At 36.5% G+C, this 20,579-nt stretch overlaps 4 protein-coding genes across 6 annotated transcripts; all 4 read left to right on the top strand.

The window, feature by feature from the left end:
- The first annotated feature begins 1,115 nt into the window (after nucleotides 1–1,115).
- On the top strand, nucleotides 1,116–4,507 carry LOC143460787 (uncharacterized). Its single transcript, XM_076958416.1, has 8 exons — nucleotides 1,116–1,223; nucleotides 1,379–1,501; nucleotides 1,700–1,847; nucleotides 1,991–2,165; nucleotides 2,293–2,701; nucleotides 2,886–3,613; nucleotides 3,751–3,856; nucleotides 4,152–4,507. Exons 1-8 carry the CDS (start codon nucleotides 1,179–1,181, stop codon nucleotides 4,377–4,379), a joined length of 1,962 nt encoding a protein of 653 aa, XP_076814531.1. The 5' UTR covers nucleotides 1,116–1,178; the 3' UTR covers nucleotides 4,380–4,507.
- Nucleotides 4,508–4,708: 201 nt separating this feature from the next.
- On the top strand, nucleotides 4,709–8,110 carry LOC143460788 (uncharacterized). 2 transcript variants are annotated; one of them, XM_076958417.1, is made up of 6 exons: nucleotides 4,709–5,246; nucleotides 6,266–6,431; nucleotides 6,980–7,189; nucleotides 7,314–7,498; nucleotides 7,586–7,725; nucleotides 7,810–8,110. In XM_076958417.1, the coding sequence occupies exons 1-6, from the start codon at nucleotides 5,084–5,086 to the stop codon at nucleotides 8,014–8,016; spliced, it is 1,071 nt and encodes a 356-aa protein (XP_076814532.1). In that variant the 5' UTR covers nucleotides 4,709–5,083; the 3' UTR covers nucleotides 8,017–8,110. The 2 variants fall into 2 exon arrangements, with proteins under 2 accessions (XP_076814532.1, XP_076814533.1); XM_076958418.1 differs by lacking the exon at nucleotides 4,709–5,246 and adding an exon at nucleotides 5,303–5,470.
- Nucleotides 8,111–10,638: 2,528 nt separating this feature from the next.
- LOC143459424 (uncharacterized) lies at nucleotides 10,639–14,716 on the top strand. The gene has a single exon (XM_076956578.1). It carries the CDS (start codon nucleotides 10,866–10,868, stop codon nucleotides 13,905–13,907), a length of 3,042 nt encoding a protein of 1,013 aa, XP_076812693.1. The 5' UTR covers nucleotides 10,639–10,865; the 3' UTR covers nucleotides 13,908–14,716.
- Nucleotides 14,665–19,347, top strand: LOC143459425 (scoloptoxin SSD14-like). 2 transcript variants are annotated; one of them, XM_076956580.1, is made up of 8 exons: nucleotides 14,665–15,041; nucleotides 15,199–15,283; nucleotides 15,673–15,792; nucleotides 15,928–16,096; nucleotides 16,219–17,090; nucleotides 17,241–17,409; nucleotides 17,643–17,784; nucleotides 17,940–19,347. In XM_076956580.1, exons 1-8 carry the CDS (start codon nucleotides 14,811–14,813, stop codon nucleotides 18,048–18,050), a joined length of 1,899 nt encoding a protein of 632 aa, XP_076812695.1. In that variant the 5' UTR covers nucleotides 14,665–14,810; the 3' UTR covers nucleotides 18,051–19,347. The 2 variants fall into 2 exon arrangements, with proteins under 2 accessions (XP_076812695.1, XP_076812696.1); XM_076956581.1 differs by having other exon boundaries at nucleotides 14,910–15,045.
- Nucleotides 19,348–20,579: the final 1,232 nt, after the last annotated feature.

The following is a 20,579-nucleotide window of genomic DNA, read 5'->3' as shown; positions in this document are numbered from 1 at the left end:
ACCGTTTAATATTGAAATTACGACAAATTTATGTCTGTTTTATTGTTATATGTTTATTTTAAACCACCTTTCATAGTTGCAACAATTGTAATACGCATGTGATTGGTCCGAGATATAAAAAAGTTTGGAGAGCGCGGAAGTATTGGATTACAACAAACTAAACTATTAGTAGAAACAGAAAGTAAATATGTAGGTCTATAGAAATTACATTAAATACAGTCAAACTGACTAATCACCATGTTTCAAACATAGTTCAATAACATATCTTGTGTTAAAACGTGCCCAAACACATGTAACTTAAGCCATCACAAAGTACATTCGCCGAGCTAAGCTTTCATATATTTTTGGGGTAAAAATTAACCCATCGAAAATCGATTTCGTCGAGTTTAGCTTCTTCTCTTGCATTTGCAAACAGAAAAGTGCCACATCATCACATGCAAAATTCTCGTGCCCAATTCTGACATCAGAAATGACAAGTTAATGACGGAACGAATAAACTGAAAATACACATAAGCATAAATCAGCACATGTTTAGGTTTACAAAAACATATCACATCATAGTTATAGCTTACACTTTCAATATGACGACGCTGCGTTATAATGACGAACAGCTTTTGATTACCAGGAGGTAAAAATGCAAATCTTAATTTTTGTCGGGTTTTGATTATTACGTCACCATCGAAAAGAAAAACTTATACAACTGTACAGCTCTGGAAAAATCTTTGAAGTAATAACTTAAGTTTGCAGAATTTAAAATGAAAATTTATAACTTAGCACAAAAGTCATGCAAAATCGGCAGCCCGAAGCTTCTTATTACTTAAATTTAATCCGGTCCAGAGTAAATCATGGTAGGTTGTTTAATTTTCATGAAAATCAAAGTGGAGCAAGGGTTCCCGCGAAAAACGATCGGAAACACTGGCTTAAATTTAGAGACATGTTTGGAAATATCAATTGAAAGACAATTAGTTCATTAGTGTTATTTATCTACCCACCTCCACAAGCTATCTTATTATAAGCGCAGCTTTGTTTGTTGACATCTGACACGCTCGCACTGGTGACACCGTATTGTTACAGTGACACCTTTCATGTTTCAGCAATTTCATTATGTAAACGTAGTAAGATCCCTTTACGGCACAATAAGGAAGCGCTTGTCAGTTTAGCACAGACACTCATATAAAATGAACTGCTTAAATCAAGCAATAACTGAAGAAAGAATACACCAGGTATGGCAAAAAGATGATTATATGCACGACACAACAGCTTCTAAAGTTAAAATTAAAACTGCTTCAATATTTTAAAGATGTGAAATGATAAAGAAAAAGTTTAAACTTCCAAGACTGAAGCTAACTTTAAGCAAGTAATACCCTGGTTTTTGTAGGTAAGATTGCTCCTGTCGTTAAACGTTGATTATGAAGCTCGGGACAAGAAAGATTTTAACCGCACTCCGCTTATCAAAGCAGGACAACTGAAAAATGAAGACTCCGCTTATAAGATTTCTAAAGTAGGCTACGTATTGTAATGTGGGTCCTTGTAAACATCGTATGAAATACGCCGTTTCTTTTAATACCAGTATTAGATATGTAACCGACTAGAATGTGTTTTGAAATTCGAATTAGATTTATATTCTAAAAGCGAATGAATTCATCTCCCTCAAAACTTACTCTAACAGGCATTTATTTTATTTGTCGATTTGCACCAGATTCTTATGAAATCCGGTGTAAATATTAATGCAGTGGATAACAAGCAGAGATCAACGCTTCACTATGCAAGCGAAAGTGGTCAGTGTACAGTGATAGAGCTTCTACTAAAAGAAGACAATATCCAACTGAATGAACAAGACAGCGATGGTTTGTGCTCAGTATGGCTACTCACGTTAAGTAACACTTACATAACATGTTTGTCTTTGAGCTCAAAACTATAATCTTTTTTGTATATCCAAAAGCAGCTGAATGTCTCGTTTTGTTTTTATAACCATCCCACTTTATTTCAGGTCGTACGCCATTGATGCTCTCTGCTCTCAATGGACATTTTCGAGCTTCCCGCATTCTAGTTTTGCGTCTGGCCAAATTTGATTTAGATGTCGACCTGCGAGACAAAAAAGGATACACTGCCCTGCTGCTGGCAATCAGGAATAAATATTACAGCATCGGCATGGATCTAGTCAAGTATGATTTCATGCAACGTTTCCGTTGTTAATATGAACACCAATAACATGAGAGGAGAGCAAATTGTAGTTAATGCAGTAATCTATAATATATAGCACTTTAAATAGGACGTCTCTTGTTTTCGAAGATACGGCAATGCGTGCAGCACGATACGAGACAACGAAGTATTTAAAAATGCATCCGAATGGCTGAAAGAAGGTTTGAACGAGCAGAAAATGAGAATGGGTCAATTTATGCAGACGCTTTCCAGCAGATCACAGAACACAAATAAGAAGAATCGCACAGGTACAAACAATGGAATTCCTGAAAGTAGGCTCACGTCCGCGGTACCGCTCTTGACGCTGACAACAATGCCGGAGTCGGATGACAAGGACGTAGAGGCAGCTTCAGGAATAGATTTCTCTGGAGGTGATGGAATTGCGTCAATCAAGGAAGCGGTCGCAATGTCCGGTTTGCTATTTGAACCAGATCCTTACAGAAAACATTCTAGACCTGTATCAAGCGCTTTATCCAGGGTCAGCGTTGCATCCAGCAAGGTTTGTCTCGTTCAAATTTGTCATTAAAATTTAACAGGAATAAAAAAATGGAGGAAGTTCTCAGTTGAGACCTTTTCCAAAATATGCACACAGATTCAGGGAAGTCAAAAGTTGCAATCATTTATTATCTTCTTGTTTATGTTCTTCATTTACTTTTACATTAAAGCCTTCTGTATTTTTGTAGAATTTCCGGGAGGTTATTCCTAATATTGCGGCACAAATACCAGATATCGCAGAAGTACTTGCTAATGCTCGCTCTGTACCCGAAGAAGGAAGTGTGATAAGCATACCCGCATCCCAAAAGAATAAACATGGCGATGATCTCCCAGGGTCGGTTATTGCCAGAGACACGCTTCTGTCTGCATCTTCCATCAAGAAATCCCAACGTCGTGAACGTAACGTAAGAACTGGTAAAGGAAAGTTATCCAGTGCTAGAAAAGAGTCGGCCAGGCCAAGAAAACCAGACCTGGGGAATATTAACGTTCCTATGAACGAGTTCTCGTATCCACAGCTACGCCGAGGAAGTAAAATATCACAGATACTTGCCGAAAGCACACCGGCTAAAGATAGTTCAAAAAACAGCTTTGCTTGTATAATGGCTTTGAAGCAAGCTCTTAAGGAACAGCAGAAGAAAAGGTTAACTCGTGACAGTGTAGTTCTTTCCAGGCCGTACACGTCGCTTGGGGCAAGTGGTGAAAACCACGAAAGTTTGAATGTGCCCATGAGACCTCATACGAGAGCCCTGGATTCTGCCTACAAGGGTATTCCGAAATCTTTACTCGCAGAATCTATCAAATCTGCTGATTCAGGTCAGCCACGTGCTGTTTTTCGGTCTAGTGCTTCAGTCAACACAATGATTTCTCAATCCGAACTTTCCGAAGAGCCCTACACGCCAAACCATCGTTTAGCGAGGTATCGTGTACACAATTCATTATTTGCGTTATAATGATATCGTAATATATTCCGTAAATTACAACTACTCCATAATTGTTTTTACGACATTCTGTCATATTCTATAACTTTATCATAAGAGTTACATTTCATTCCAGTGCAATTGAAAGAGCAAACCGAAACATCAGAACGTTATTTTCTCTTTATACGGACAGCTATCTTTGGACACCCAAGCCACTGAAACCGGATTCACTTTCCGTACAGGTACGCTTATAACCTATAGAATATTATCGTCTATGATTTTTAAAAACATCTTATTTATATTTTTAATTATACTACAAACCTACTAAAGCTTCAATAGAGTTGCTTCAAATTTCTTCCCTCAGAAAATTTTGTTACAATGTAGTCTTAGGCTAGGCAAAATTAAATTCTTGAGTTTTTTGTCATTTTGCAATTTTGCCTTTTCTTTGTAAATTATTTCATCGAGTGTTAAAAATGAGAAAGATACTGTTATAATGATTAATTATAGTTCACAAATAAAACATATATCTGTTGGCAGATGGCGGATGACAAACTTACAATTGGTTCAGATCAAAGCAATTCGGTCAGCGATTTGGCAAGTTTAGTGGATCTTTCTTCTATTACCCAAAGTGATATAGGCAGTCAACGTTCTCCTGATTCTAAACCCACGTTAAAAACGAGACTAATGAGTGGTAGTGCAACATCAAGAGCATCTAGGAGGTCGGCCGGACTAAGAAGCGCTGGGAGTGGATCAACGACACGTTGAAGACCTATCTGTTGTTGCATACTATTCGAACGTTGATATTGAGTTTTTGCCAGGATAAATGTCTGTAAATACTTGCAGAACAAAAAATATTTTGTAAAAAGTTTCATTTTGCGCGACTATTCAGCTATTTTATAAAACTATTTATTTAAAAATGTTTGACTTGAACGCATTTGTCAATTGTTTTTGCGGGCGATGCGTTGCCTGTAGGCTTTCCCCCGAGGCATTATTTGTGGCTTTTGTACCTGATTTAACCTACCGCTCTTTGTACCGATAGCCTGTAGAGTCGTTTCTTCCTATTGTTTGTTTTATTAGGCTACTGGCTTGCAGGTGAAATGCCAATGTTTGTTCAGATTTGTTCATTCAGTTTTAAGGTTACGCTAAACGTAAGTTCAATATTCGTGCTGTTGACATTTTTGGAATGAGCCGTCATCGCAATTGACTGGAAATAATTTCCGCTTAACTTTCAATTTCCTCGAGCAAGGCAAAACACAAAACCGCATTGAAATTTCTTGCAAGCGGCTATAAGGAAGTGGAAAGCTATTCTGATACGCCTGTCAATATTTGTGTTCGTGTGTTTGCCTTGTACCTCGCCAGCGAACGTCAGCATCAGCAGAGGTAAACTGCGAAGCAAAAGCATATTTCTGAGTGACGGTGAAGAAATGTTAAGTGTATAATATATCATCATATATAGCTTATATATAGTTATGAACGGTACAGAAGTGTCTAGGTTGGTATATTTTGGTTCTCAACATAAACCACAATGGTTGACGGACCACAGCAACAAACTACCTGAAATTGCTTGTGGAGAAGTCTTAGTTAAAGTCAGACTAGCTACAATATGTGCTTCAGACCTGCGAACAATTTCAGGTAATTCACACAAGAGTCTTAATAAGGTTGTTATGACGACTAATAGTTCTATTCAGGTACCATATCATCAATATAATAATAATAATATAATCGGCGTTTGCCTTACAACTGGTTAAAATAAAGTATTAAGTATTGCACCAGTATCACAACCAGCTATAAGTTTCTGAACCAATTGTCCACGTAGAGAACGGAAATAAATGTGAGCAATATCACCAGCATGAGAGGTGAAAATCTAAAAATATTAACATATATTGAAGCTTATTTATAAACTTATAAAAGAGGCCTTTTACAATTCTTCAAGTTTGTATTGGAACATGTTTTAACTCATACTGCAGTATTTTACATCGAAATGTTTAGTTTTGATTTGCAAAATTTAGGCAAAAATTGGCATTTTTGTTTGAGTTATTGGTCAACGACAGCAGTTTTAAATGTTACATGTTAATTAAAATGACCAAAGTCAATCCAATGGAAAGAAAATAGTTCGCAAATGCAAATTTTTCATTGGTAGTAAGCAATTTGTTTTTTTTTGATGAACAGGTCAGAAAACTTAAACATTGTACATACTTCTATTAATTTTAGAAGTTTTAAAAGGCAGCGAAGTAGTGATGAAGCCAGTTTTTATGTCTAACAGTAGTCAAATTTACCAATTCTTAAAAGTCCATGCAGTTTTTCCTTTAAAAAATTTCCCTTACTTGTTTGCAATGATTACCTGTAATATTGCCGTCATCAATGCCTGGTGTATGCGCTCTTGTTCGAGATTTCCTAGAAAAGCTATATAAGTAATTCATTAACCGTTTATCATTTACATCATAAAGCGAGATTGTTCATAATACATAACTTTTTAACATAATCTATGAAAACACGACAGCACTTAAGTATAGTAGGCCTACTTATTGCTTAAACTGCAATATATGACATTGGAGGACTACAACTTGAAAGCAAGTATTTTGCGCAACACTAACAGCTAATATGTCAAACTATTTTTATGTTGCCATATTATCCAAAAACGTTATTTTTAGGAAAGCGGTCGGAGTGTTTGCCCTCTATTCTTGGTCATGAAGCCGTGTGCGAAATTATAGAAGACAAACGAGTACCTGAAGAAGAACATCGAACCGTTCCGCTCGAGAACGGAACCAGGGTGACTTTCAGCGCCACTGTTGCTTGCTCGGAATGTTCTACCTGCAGGTAGGTTTGTAGTGCATATTCAATATAGGCATGTGCGAGCAGTACCGCGGTACTATAATACTGAATTACTGTACCGCGGTACTTTTTCAGTACCGATACGGCTGGTACTTTTTAAAAAAGTTGTGAATCTCTGTACCGAATTACTTTTTTCAAGAAATTTCAGTCGGTCCTGGTACTCGGTACTTTTCACGTGATTATTTCAAAATTTTAACAAGCATGCTTTCAACAATACATGTTAATTAATCCTTAATACTAATCTTAGCCTCTGTTGCTCTTTTTAAACCTAGAAATGTCGTGTAAAATTGCAAGCGATTAACATCACATATGTTTTGACCTGGAGTAACCGTTACCGGGGGCACAATAACGGCAATTACTACATTTGCAACAGCATCTTTTACACAAAAAGTACCGGTAACGAACCTATAGTTGTCCGCAATCCAAGCAATGTACTGCACGAACTTGTCGATTGTCAAAACAGATCACACACCTTTATGGGTCTGGCGGTCCGCTGTGTAGGCGAATTTTTAGAAATACGACTTTAATTTCAGACTAGGTTGCCCTCAAAAATGCAAGCATTTATTCAAATACGGGCATGCTGCCATCACTACGGGAAATGGATTCAGCGGATGTTACGCTACGCACATGATTTTGAAAAGAAGCACACTGATAATTCCTTTGCCACCAGAGATTTCTGACCGGGTCGTCGCTCCAGCAAATTGCGCTTTAGCGACAATGGTGAACGCTGTTGAACAAGCCAGGTAATGCATATCTTATAGCATCAGTTTATAAGTTACTTGTTTTTTACTGGAGATTTTACAAATCTTGTTTTATGGAGTAGGCTACAAGCAACTTTAAGGAAAAATGATATGTATCTTATCTTAGAACACCAGCTACCAATCGCGTTGTGGTAGTTCAAGGAGCAGGTATGCTTGGCCTGTATGCATGCGCTCTACTTCGGCAAAAAGGTTACGAGCGGGTGCTTTGCTGCGACAACATTCAAGGTAGGCTTGCCATGGTAGAGAGATTCGGTGGAGAACCTTGCCAAGATCTAGCAATGGAGCCAAGCGGTAAACTTAATAGGTTAAGCAAAAAATTTCTGTTGACCATCATCGTAATTGGGTTTTCGTATAATTGACAAATAAAATGTAACACAGCCTTCGCGGACTGTGTGATTGAAGCTTGCGGAAATCCCAATGTTCTTCATGAAGGCATGTCCGCAATCCGTTACGAAGGCGTGTACGTTTGGGTAGGAATGATTCATCCTGATTCTCAGCTTTCGATCACTGGAGAAGAAGTAAGCATAAACCATGCATCCTACACCAAACTTACGCTTCAGATAAAAGTTTCTAAAAAGATTATTGCCACTGGCTATATTCAGGTGATACGAAAGTGCGTCACAATTAAAGGAGTACATAATTACCATCCACGCCATTTGGAGGAAGCTGTTGAATTTCTAAAAGAGACTTATAACCAATATCCATATGAGGACTTATTGAGTCAACGTTCGTACAATTTAAAAGAATTTGAAGATGCCATCCGCGTTGCCAACTCAAAAACGTTTCATCGTGTTTGCATCAGTCCATAGCCAACCTGAAGAAGCTAAAATGTGTCAAAGTTTCATGATTTCAAAGTTTCACTTTGCATCATTTAGACTGTTATAGGCTACCGGTTCTAAGGTAGCCTATTAGGCCAAATTATTATTTTTAGATTAGCTTACACAATCAAACCAAGTGACACTCCGCTCGAATATATGCGTTGATCAAAACTATTGAGTGTACAGGCTACTTTAAAATTAAAAGATATTTTCAAAACATGTCATGTGTATCAACCAGCATTTACAATAATAGGCCTACTGTAATCTACCCTATAGTGGGAACCCGGAGGCATGTTTCTTTAGAAAAAACGGATTTACATTGTCTAAAATAGCGTCAAATACGTTAGATTTTGCCTATTTTCCAAAATGACAGTTTATGAGGAATTTCATTAACTCAGATTTGCAACCTCACAAAACATCACATCACAAAACTCATTGTACATGCAAGCCAATGTAGAGACAGTCAGGTCGGGCCGTTTGGGCCGAGCCTACGACTTACTAATAGGGCGTATTATTTGCAAATCACATTCATCTTCACGCTTTGATAGAGGATACATGAACCGAAAGTTAAAAGATTTTGTATAAAGATACAACTTTTTGTGTGTTTGTCGATTATATTCCAACAGCGCCGCAGCTAAGTATTTGTTTACAGTGGCGTAGCCAGAACAAAATTGGGGTGGGGGGGGGGGTTGCTAAATATTTCATGAGTTCAAGGGAACTACAAAGTGTTTGTTTTAAGACACCCCCACCTAATGTAGAAGCCCATAGACACAAAAATTGGGGGGGGGGGCTACGGCCCCTTTCGCCCCAATGGCTACGCCTATGTCTGTTTGTGCTCATCAGGGTTGCCATATTGGCTTTTTTGACGCCAGATTCTTCGAAACTGGCTTTTTTTATTACTGTTTGGCTTACAAAATTTTGTTTGGCTTTTTTGATGAAAATTGAATTTAATTGCACAAATAATACCTATAAGCAATGCCGTAGTGGAGAGGGTGTTCTCTCTATTAACTTGCATAAAAACTAAAGCAAGAAATAGACTTCAGCTGTCTCTATTGGAAGCAACAATTAGAATTAGAGCAGAACTCTTGACTTCTAATAAGTGCTGTAAGGAATTTGTTCCTTCAACCAAAATGTTGAGTAGATTCAAAGCTGACATTTTATATTCTAAGAAATTCTCTACTGAGTCTGTCAACAATGAAGAGGACAACCTTTTTGAAGAATAAATTTTTATGTAATTTATGTGTAACTTGTGATTAAATTGTAATTTTGTGGTTAGTAAAATTATTTGGCTTTTTTCGGCTTTTATTTTTTCTCATCTTGGCTTTATTTGATCACTGGGATCTGGCAACCCTGGTGCTCATGTGGGCAAGATGTGGCCCCTCAAATGGTGTGCTCTTTTACACCTCCACTCTCATTTTGCAATAATATTGTATATACATGTTAATAATGACGACACACTTTAAAATAATATTATTCTGACAAAACTCTGTAAAATAATATCAGTATTGACATATATAGCCAAAAAAGTTTAGTTTAGTTTAAAAATAAACAATACAATTTTACCTGGTTTTACCAATGCCTTTATGAATATTATAACGTAAGGCATTTTTATAGTATTTATAAAGGCATTGTTTAGACAGGAATTTTTCGGACGCCACCTAGCAATCGAAAAAGTTCAGTTGGCTTTCGCGCTTTAGGCATTTAGCCTAGGTTATTTTGTTAGGTAGAATGTCTGAATGTGGCCCGTTGAAGTTTTCAACCTCGACCTGTCAAACATTTTACGTAATTGACGTAAAATCTAGTCTATGTCGGCAATATCTTGCAAAAGTCTCTATTACCAGTCAAACATCATAAAGGTCAGCACTGATCTTTTCGCTCCCCAGTCCGCACAGGCCACAGCCAATGGTAAAAAATAATAAAAAGAAGTTATTTAGGAATAATGTGTTATAAAAGCATAAGCAGAATACAGGAATAACGTAGCATAGCCTAGCACTAGTAGCACAAGGATTTAACTATCTTAATCTGTTAATACTGTGATAAATTGGATCTAGTATGCAGCAAGTGCACAACCACATGATGCCTTTGTATACTAAACCCCAGCTACTCAAATTGTGACGTCATCTGGTTGTGCACTTGTATAGAAGACCCAATATGTCTGGGTTTTAGTTTTATTTACGATATAGCTGGGCTTCCAAGTTGCAAGTCCCAGATTCAAACCCTACTCGGTTTGCAGGGTTGGGCAAGAGCACACTCAACTTGCCTATCACACCTTGCACCTTGCCTATCACAAACGCCTGGCAGCCTTGGACCACAATTTGCAGTGCACACCGGAATTTTGCTTTTGAACACCTGAGATCTCAGCCTAAACTGTCATACTCTGTCATCCGGCCTGGCAGCCTGTGAGTGCGCACTTGAAGTTCACCCTTAGATCTTGTGGAAAAAGGCCAAGAAATACAGCTTGGAACCCTATAAGCCGCAGACAGAAACATGGGTTCAACATACAGGATTAGTACTGTTTTTACCCATGAGCACTTGTAAATTACTCAGGCTGTCAGGGTCCTTCGATTATACAGTTTGTTGTTGGGATGATGATTTTGCCTAGGCTAGCCCTTGTTTCGTTTTCAAAATACAAAACTAAACACATATCTTTATCTAATAAAGAGATGCGCAGAGTCAACTGTATTTACATACATATGATACTACACGTAATACATAAATTTAGTTGAAAGGTTTAGCCTACCGTTAGTTTATAAAAGTTTAACTCATTTACCACATATGTTTCTCTTGCATATAGTTACACTGTGTAGTTATTTGCATAATTATATAATTCCATACCCAATATGAATTGTACACTGGAAAGTACCCTTCTTTTTGAAAACCTGCATGAAGATCAACATGAAGTTGCTAAACTCATTAAAGATATTAAACATGGGTTGACTTTGCCACACTCAGAAAGAGAAGAGGAATACTGGGCAACTAAACTTGCTATGATACTATTACACAGTGCATTATTAAATGAAGATGATTTTGTAGCTGAAATACCCCTTTTAAATCAGCCAGTTAATACAGCCAAACCTATTTCATGGGAGTCATTATTTAACATTTCCCTTAAGTCTGGGATCTTTAGCCATCTTACTGATGTTGCCTTTTCTGCGTTACAACCAGACACTTTTTTGGTGGTTGTTACTAAGTTTAGGAACTATATTGAAACCAAGACAAATGAAGATGGAGGAATTAATGATGCGGTTGTCTCTGTTGCGATAGCAATTGGTTACTTGTATGAATACAATTACAAAAGTGAGAATCTTTCTGTAAAAGTGTATAATGAATTTAGTAGAATAATTACTTACATGGAATCACTGCAACCCACTACGAATCACTTACAGCATCAAGTTGATAACATGAACTATGCGCTTGCCAGGATGAGTCACTATTTAGGGCAAAGATCAAAGAATACTGACAAAGGGCTTGACAGAATAGATGTTGTTGCATTGACTACTTTTCAAAAAGCAATTTTGTTGGACAACATCGAGCATCAAGTGTATGATTTACAGCAATGTTCGAATAAAATTTCATTAACTGATAAAAAAGTGTTTGAGAGAAGCTCACCTATAGAGCCTGATCTACTTGTTTTGCTTCAGTCGGCCTCAGACCTCTTCAGTCATCTAAGTAATTTGCACACTGACAGCCCTTTGGAAAGAGCTACTGGTACTTCTTTTTTGACATTAGTTAAAAGTTTTGCTACAAATCTGGAGAATCTAGTGAACATGCTTTCTTCTGCTACTGCACCATTGGATATGGTAGGAGAAAATCGAGTTACCACTAATCATGTTTGGAATGTTAAATCTGCTCTTGATACTGCAACAAATCTTTTAACGGGATACAATGAAGCAACTAAATATTTACTAAGTTGTTTACTTCATGAAAAAGTTGGCTTCCAAACAATAGAAAAATGTATCACTAGTCTTAGAAAACATCCTGAATGCTGTTTCAGGACACAACATATATGTTCCTTGTGTCAACTTCTGTTTTTATTGCAGACAAAGGATATTGATCAAGTTGATTATAAAAACCCAGATTGTGTGCATACTTCGAGTCACTTGATATCGTGCTTAAAAGACCTTCTTGTACAATCGTTTGAACACTTGCCATTAAGATCTAAAGTAGCTCTTCTCCAAAACATCTATGAAAATTTCAACATGCAGCATTATTTTCAGTCTGCTTTTGAGTTGAACAGTGACAAAGATTGTGGGAAGTATCAGCAAAAAGTCACATTTTTTTTTAATACACTTACACGATCTTCGGCCAGTGTAAACACCGACAACCTTCTGCAGAGTTTATGTAATGTTGCATTCATTGGTCCTAAACTAACAATACAAAAATTAGTTGAGCAAGTTGTGTATCATGAAGAACACCACACCATTTTATGTGATGCTTTGTGCAAATTACAGTTTCTTCTGCAACTTGCCGATTCTGATGACGAAAGTTTCTTCCTGAAATGCCTTTGTGATCCTGAATTTTCCCACAAGGAGGACAATATCTCCACAAATCAATGCCAGTTTATTGCCTTGCTTCTAAATGCCGAGAATAATCTCAGTAGTGATCTTGTGCAAACAATCGTGCGTAGATTGTTCCAGAATCATGTACTAAAGCCACTAGATAATGAAAGCTGTTTAGAAAATGAGAAAAGTGCTGAAATGAAAAAATCTCTTGGTTTATGTTTGAAGTTGCTTGAACATGTATTTCAGAAAAATGAAACACTGTTTAGGGTTATATCCTTCTTTGACATTTGTTGCTTAATATATTTCCTTGCAAGATTCTTCGATGTGACTGAGTTATCGGGACAGGATGATGGTTACGTAGTCAGAGTGAAACAATCACTAATCTACATGGTAGAAATGCTTGAAAAGCAGCATAGCAATAGACCAGAAGATACTGCTTGTCATATTCAGTGGTTACAACATGCAACTAGTTGCTTACGATGGTCCACTCAAATGTATCTTTACTTTCTTTTTTCATCCCAAAATAACCACTACTGGTTGACAATTCCGAAGTCAATTGAGTCTGTTTGTTTAGTCGACGACAATGATAAAATTAAATTTAAAAATTGTTATGGTGAAGGAAGTGGATTAACTGCCTGGCTCCAGAGTATTATTGCTGAGAAATGTTTGTTTCCCACAACGTCCCTCAGAGTTGTTGACTTATCCATGGAAGAGCGAGACATGTTTGTTTATGGTATGATATTATCGTTGGCTCAAGTTCTACCGCATTGTATGGAAGGCGATTGGAATGCAATAATGCAAGCTATGAGTGATCTCATTAGAGAGAATTACTTGCCTATCCCTTATCCTGCAGAAAGATTTCAATATCTTCCATTTCTAAACATAAAAACTTGCTCCATTTCTCTCAGCATTGCTGAACTTTTGCATCGTGTAATTTTAATAATATCCAGCCCTTCCTGTGCCCATTGGATGAAGGAACCACTTTGGACAAGATTTGCCAAATGTTACGCTGTTACAGTTAAAGGAATAATTGATACTGCAATTACTCTGGACCTTGATAATTTAAGGAGAGAACAATTTTTTATGCTGTCTCAATTGTTTTTGTATTCTTGTGATTTCATTTGCCTGTTGGAAAGTGGTCAGTGTACAGAAACTGCATGCAATTCTGTCTTTGTGCTTTCACTGGATTTGTTAAACACATTGAGTAAGATTTTTCAGAGTTTGCCAACAAAAACTTCTAAAGAGGATGAAGTAGAAGTTGAAGATTTGTTAAAGCGTGACATGTTTTATATGAAGCCCCTTATGCTTTCATCTGTGGAATGTATTTCCAATGATAAAATTGAGGATGCACTTGTGCAAAAACTGCTTGACTTAGTTTAAATGTTTAACTTTATTATTGTGATAGTCATATTGGGATAATGTTCATAACATTTTTATATGCAATCATAATGTTTCTGTAAGTTACGATGGCTTAAGCAGTGCTTTCCAACCTTTTGTAGACAAACAATCATCCAAATTTCAAGTGTAAAATACCTTGGCAACCCACCTTACAATACCACCTTTTCTAAACAACTGAGTTTTTTCATTTGTTAAATAAGGTATTCTTAATCTCACTTTTGTCTACAAGCCTATTCAGAGACTGCGTTACATCAGTACAAACAGCTTGTTCAACTGACATGTACAACAGTTACAGCTGTTAATTAATCACCAATATTAAAATGGCATGTGTATTACCAACCAAGGGTCCAATATAATCCCCGTCAAAACATGTTTGGTGTTTGTTTCACTTGCAATTTGCCGACAAGTATATGCCTTTATCCTATGATAGGTTAAACGCTCAATTTGTAAACTACACTGTGTTGCCATTTTCTTTTGTTGTAACATATATGTTTTTTCTTTGTTTTATTAACAAAACTGTAATGCAGCTCCTTTTTCTTCGCTTTTAAGTTCTGTGTAATAGTTGCTTACCATAGTTCTTACTCCTGAACCATGATGCACATGCCATGGAAATCCAACAAAAATCACTTGCTTACCAAATTTGTGTGGTCAGTCGCCACACAAGGGTCGGAAAGCACTATCTTTATAACTGTTGTAAAATATATTAATAAGAAAGATTTTCTTGTTACCTTGGATGTTAAAACCAAAAGACATGAAGTGACAAGTGAAATCTCTGTTTACTATGTTTCAGATCTGCTTGCTTGTAGGATGTTTTTGGCAAGGTAGCAGTTGGTATTTTGGTGCACAGGTAAACAAAAGCTGAAGTGGAAAGAGTAAGAACGTGACATGGAGATGGTTCACAGTTCACAGTATCATCGAGTGTCAACAGAGAGTGATGATGACGACACTCACGGCGATATGGAAGTGATACAGGAATCTTCCTGGCAAAGGCAAGATTGTTCCAGGAATAAACCAGGGTCACCTTGGACATGCACATGCATAGCACGTTTACTTGTTTCATACGTTTTGTTGATAGTGGCTCTTGGATTTGCTATTAGTCGAATTCCTGTTCACAAGGTAGGTAACACTTGCATCATTCTAGTTTATTCCTGCGCTATGATAAGATATAAATAGATTTCAACATTTGAACGACAGAAAGCATTAAAAAATGTTTCTTACCTGTAAATTTTCTGTCGTTGACTGTAATGTTTTTTAATTCATCCTGTTTCATTAGTTTCATCATCATCACCAAGGTGGGCAACCTTTGATGGCAGAGGAACACCATCATCATGTCTATATGCGAGCAGCTGTAGCGGCAGGTATGTGGTGCTGCTAAGTGCTAATACAATGACAAGATGATCGATGGAGTCCATAAAATGGCAGTGCACAAATGCTTGGTCCCGCTTCATTGAGGTGGAAATCATCTGAGAGCAAAGTGTTGAGATTTACAATTCATCGAATCGCAAGAGCCAAAAAATGGTTTTAATAGTAATAGCTATCCAGATGTATTGGATGACACTAGATTAAAAGCAATAAAAAAATGCATAATGCAATCATTTTTGTGGTCCATCGCATTATTGCAGTATACTCCATAATCTTGCCTTAATAGGGTGTTACAAGAAATTTCACTGTGGTTCTGCCCCTATTGTTGTTATATATATAATTTGAATATATACTACTCACAACAACATATTATGCTATGAACCAGGTCACAAGGACTGTTCCGAAGCAGGTGTATCTATACTACGTGATGGTGGTAATGCTGTAGATGCTGCTATAGCGACACTTCTGTGCCAGGGTGTTCTTGAACCTCAATTCTCTGGCATAGGTTAGATATTTTCGGTTTATATGTATATATTTATTCCAAATATTGGATGTAACTACTGATGATGATTATAATTTCTTAACAACATTAATCTCTATGTTTTCATTTAATTTCGGTGTTTATTTTCGCATTTTCAAGGTGGTGGTTTTTTCATGACGATTTATAACAAAACAAGGAACTCTTCAACAGTGGTAGATGCACGCGAAATAGCTCCCAAGTTAAGTACCCCTACTATGTTTCAATCCATTAATGGCTCTATAATCGGACCAACCTCCATAGCAGTTCCTGGAGAACTGAAAGGTTTCAGGTTAGCTCAACCAACTCACTTTGATTCAGTGTCTAACTCTAAAAAATCAATTCATATTGTTAACTCTTCTGCAGTAGCGCTCTGTTTATGATGTTGATACTTGCTTTTTATACCGACATTAGGTATGCGTATGAAAAATATGGTGGTGATGTAGAATGGAGCAAGCTGTTTTTAAAGGCAATTAACAAATCTGAAAATGGGTTCAAGATCACCCCAAAGCTTGCTGAATATTTAAAACAATCAAAAGATGAAATTGTGAATTCTAAGGAACTCTGTAATCTGTACTGTGACAACTCCAGAACTGATGTCAAAAACGTTGATGATGTCGTACACAATGTCAAACTTGCCCAAACTCTAAGACAAATTAGTGAAAACGGTACAGATATGTTCTACAACGGTACAATGGCACAGCAATTTGCAGAAGAGTTAAAACCACATGCTGGCATCATCACAGCAGAAGATTTTGCAAATTACAATGTCGAAGAAAAAGAAGCGATGAAAATTCAACTTCCATTTCTGAATAAAATTTTGGTGGTTCCCCCACTTCCATCAGGCGGACCAATACTTGGCATGATAATGTTGATAATGGACTCGTACAACATTACCAGTGAAATTTTTGGTCAGAACACAACGTTGTACTGGCATCGTACTGTTGAAGCTTTTAAGCACGCTTTTGCAGCAAGAACCAAATTTGAAGACCCAGATTTTAATGCAGAAGTACTCAACCTAACTAACACCCTACTTTCTCCTGAAAACATACAATACATTCTTCAACGAATCATAAATAATAAGACATTTTCAGATCCAGGTTATTATGGAGCTAAGTCAACTTCATCAGGTCCACAAACCTCCACAACTCATGTTTCAGTCCTCGCACCCAACGGTGATGCTGTTTCTGTAACTTCAACTATTAATAACCATTTTGGCTCCTTTTTTCTATCTCCAAGCACCGGTGTGTTGTTCAACAATGAAATGGCAGATTTTGTCACACAAGGTAAGTACAGTATATAACACACGAAATTAATTTACGTCTATTATTGATAAACCGTTGCGATAATGTTGTAATATGTCAATCTTCAAAACAATAGTGATCCATACAAATTAGTGCTAATATGGATCTAACAAAATAAAAATGTATTTACAGTCGGTGATGATGGAAATTTAAAGGTGAACTTGATTGAACCGGGAAAGCGGCCTCAGTCTTCCATGGCCCCATGCATTGTTGTTGAAAAAAGTACAAACAATGCCCTGTACATTATAGGTGCTGCTGGGGGAAGGCAAATTCCGACATCTATAGCTTTATCCTTAATTAGGTAAGAAAGTTACTGGAGTGAACAAACTCTACAAGGGTAGTGAATTTCTTTTTGCAATTACTATTGCTCACAACATGTCATTAACCTTTGTTTGTTTCGTTTTATAACATTATGTAGATTTTGATCGAATTCTGTGGTGTATGCAAGTCACAGGGGATATCATATTAGATGTTGATACCTTGGTTGCAATTACAGTTTCAGTCTCTAACAACATTGATTAACTTTCATTGCAGATTGCTATATTTTGGTGCCGAAGACTTTGATGATGCAATTGTTGCACCACGCATACATCACCAGTTAATTCCAGATGTTTTAAAAGTAGAGAAACTATTTGATGGAGATGTGCTTCGTGATCTTGAGAAGATCGGACACAAAGTACATTTATTCGCATAGTTTGTGTGTGTTGTTTATGTGGTTTATAATTGTTTCGGCATTATTAAAACGTTAAACTGTTATTCTATTACTTTCTGTTTCATTTATGATTTTAATTGTTTTGTTTATCTTAATGAAGTATTTGATTGTGTTCATAGATCGCCCTACAGCCGCCGATGTCTCATGTAAATGGCATTAAAAATCATGTTTCCCATATTCATGCCTACTCTGATTTTCGAGATACAGGAGCGGAAGCAGACGGCTGGTGAAGACCTAGTTATTTTAAAAACGTTTTTTTGTCAAATCAGGTTATGCAAATTGTACTTTGTTGTATTTGAGTTTCAATCTCTGCTTGCACAGAAAAGTGAATTTTAAATCAAGTCTATATATAGATGTTGTAAATATTTTGTGAACAGATTGGTGTTTTCAGTAGAGTTTATTGTGTATTTTTGTTAACAAACACTAGTGGCTTAACCTCATTAATACTAATTGCCAACGTAGTGGTTTTGTGGAACTTGAAACTGACCACATGTGAACATCCAATTTCATTCGTTGTTGATTCCCGTAGTAATTTTTAAACTGTACAGAATATCGATAACATAGTGTTAGCGTCAGTGCAGTCAACATGCACGTCAAATTACTTCAAACGAGCAACTTCATGTGAGGTTGAGCTCATGATCTCATGCTTAAATCATGTATTTGTGTTTAGCTGAGTGAAACTGTTTTTGTCCTTGCTATCTTGCAGTGTAATTGTTTAACCGCTTCCTGATACTTAGCTTATTTCCGTCATAGACTGATATTCTCACCGGGATGTGTTTGTATAAAATTGAATTGTAGTATTGCAGAGTTTACCACATGAATTTTAAGAACCAATTTTTTCTTTGAATGCTTGAAATGTTGCCGCAGACCCATGCATACACAACATACGTACTTAATACCTGGAAAGAAAATATGCTTCCGTTATTTTACACTTCCTCACTTGCTGTTATCCTAGAAATGTTTAGTAATATGCTAATGTCGATTTAAATTAATGTCGGTATTTTATGCGAACATATTAGTGCACTGTGTTGACCGCGTTGATCAGGGCACATAGGTCGCAGGATTTAAAATTGTTGCAAAGTTAACGGTTTTTTAATGAATGTTTGTTGAACGTGCATAGAACCAAAAATTGACCCACGAATTCATTGGTAATAATAGTCTTTTTATTTACGGTAATTCATGTCTGTTCAGTCTTCAGCAATCGCTTTTACTTATTATTTGATTCAATGGTAAAACGTTCCTTCGTTGTAGCACATTTTATATATTTTTAACTTGAATTTTTACAGCCGTGTATGGTTGAAGTGTTATCTTACTCCTGAGCTATGTGCATCACATTACTAATTCAAATGTATGAAAATATCAGATTTTAAGCCCTTGCTTTCGCTAATTTAACCCCATTTGTGCGCTACTAGCTGTTCGCTGGTTTAATTTATGTGCTAACCATCACTTTTATTACGACTTAATGCAAACTTGTTGTGAAACTTATTTTGAGAAAAATATGCTATGAGTAAAATGCAATGTTATAAAGTGTGGTAGTTCAAAGTTATCCATAAAACCTGTTAGGGAGTAAGTAGAAAACCTCCTTACTAGTTATAAATCAATAGACCGGAATTGTAAATAGATCAGTGTAGTTGGGGAGAGAAATTGTGAGCTAGGTTCAATCAAACCCCCGGCCTTCGATAAGTCCGCTCCTTGACTTGGCAAAGGCCGGGGCCCGGGAAACAGTCTCAGTGCTCAGGATGTTTATTTGTAAATTTTTCCTGTGGGCCCGGTTAATGTATGTATGATACTTGTGAAGCTTCAAGTCTTTGAAAAAGTTAGAAAAATACTGTTGTACAATTTGGCGTATTTATTTGATATTAACTGAAATTGACACGTGCACTAATAAGTTCAGAAAAAGGCTAGTCAGCATATGTTTACAATAGAAAACATTGTGACATCGGCAACAATTTTAAGTCGTCTGATCAACAAAAGGCAACAATTTCGTCAGACCAGTTTCGTTTTAAATAACGTGAATTGCAAATGCAGTTTTATAAAGAAAGGTTTGAAATTATTAATTAAGATAATTTTCAGGTAAAAATTTCTTTTCAACAAAAATACATGCGATAAGTGGCTGGTTTAAAAATGTGTAAAATTTTTAAGTATATTTTACTGGATTTTCTCAGTTAAACGCGAGTTTAGGGAACCAATTTCAGCTTCAGATGCTAAACCGATAGAGCAAGAAAGTTCTAGCAATAACCTATACCTAAGGCATAAGAATAAAAAATACAGTATTTTTGTCATTTTTGATTGACATTTTACAAATCTTTTGGCGATACCGCATTTGGATAGTTTTTCTTTTTCGCCAGAAGTCACAATCATTTTTTGTGAAAATATAAATTTTATTTTCTGTTTAGCCTGTGTGCACAAAAAAGCTTCAAAACTCCAGCTCCAATAAAAATTTCGGACACCACTCGATAAATCAGGAAAGGAACGCCGCGAACAGGAACGGAATAAGTAGGATTAAATAAAGAGAGTGACTATTCCGCCATAAGTAGTTCACGCATTCCGTGGACAAAGATAGGCGGTTAGGTTCAGTAATTTTTCTTTTTATTTAGGGTAAGAGAATGGGTATATGCAAAAAATTGGTTTTAGCTATTTAGGTTTTTTTTGAAGTTAGATTTCTGATTAAAAGGTAGGTTTAGGTTAAGTTGAGATTAGCCAGCTATGTTATAAAATATAAAGTTTAACATGAGGTTAGATAGGAACTTATCAAAAAG

The sequence above is a fragment of the Clavelina lepadiformis genome, chromosome 5 (genome assembly GCF_947623445.1).
Source record: "Clavelina lepadiformis chromosome 5, kaClaLepa1.1, whole genome shotgun sequence".
In the NCBI taxonomy this organism is placed as follows: Eukaryota; Metazoa; Chordata; class Ascidiacea; order Aplousobranchia; family Clavelinidae; genus Clavelina; species Clavelina lepadiformis.
Note: the sequence above shows the minus strand (reverse complement) of the source record. Positions and strands in the feature narration are given on the sequence as shown.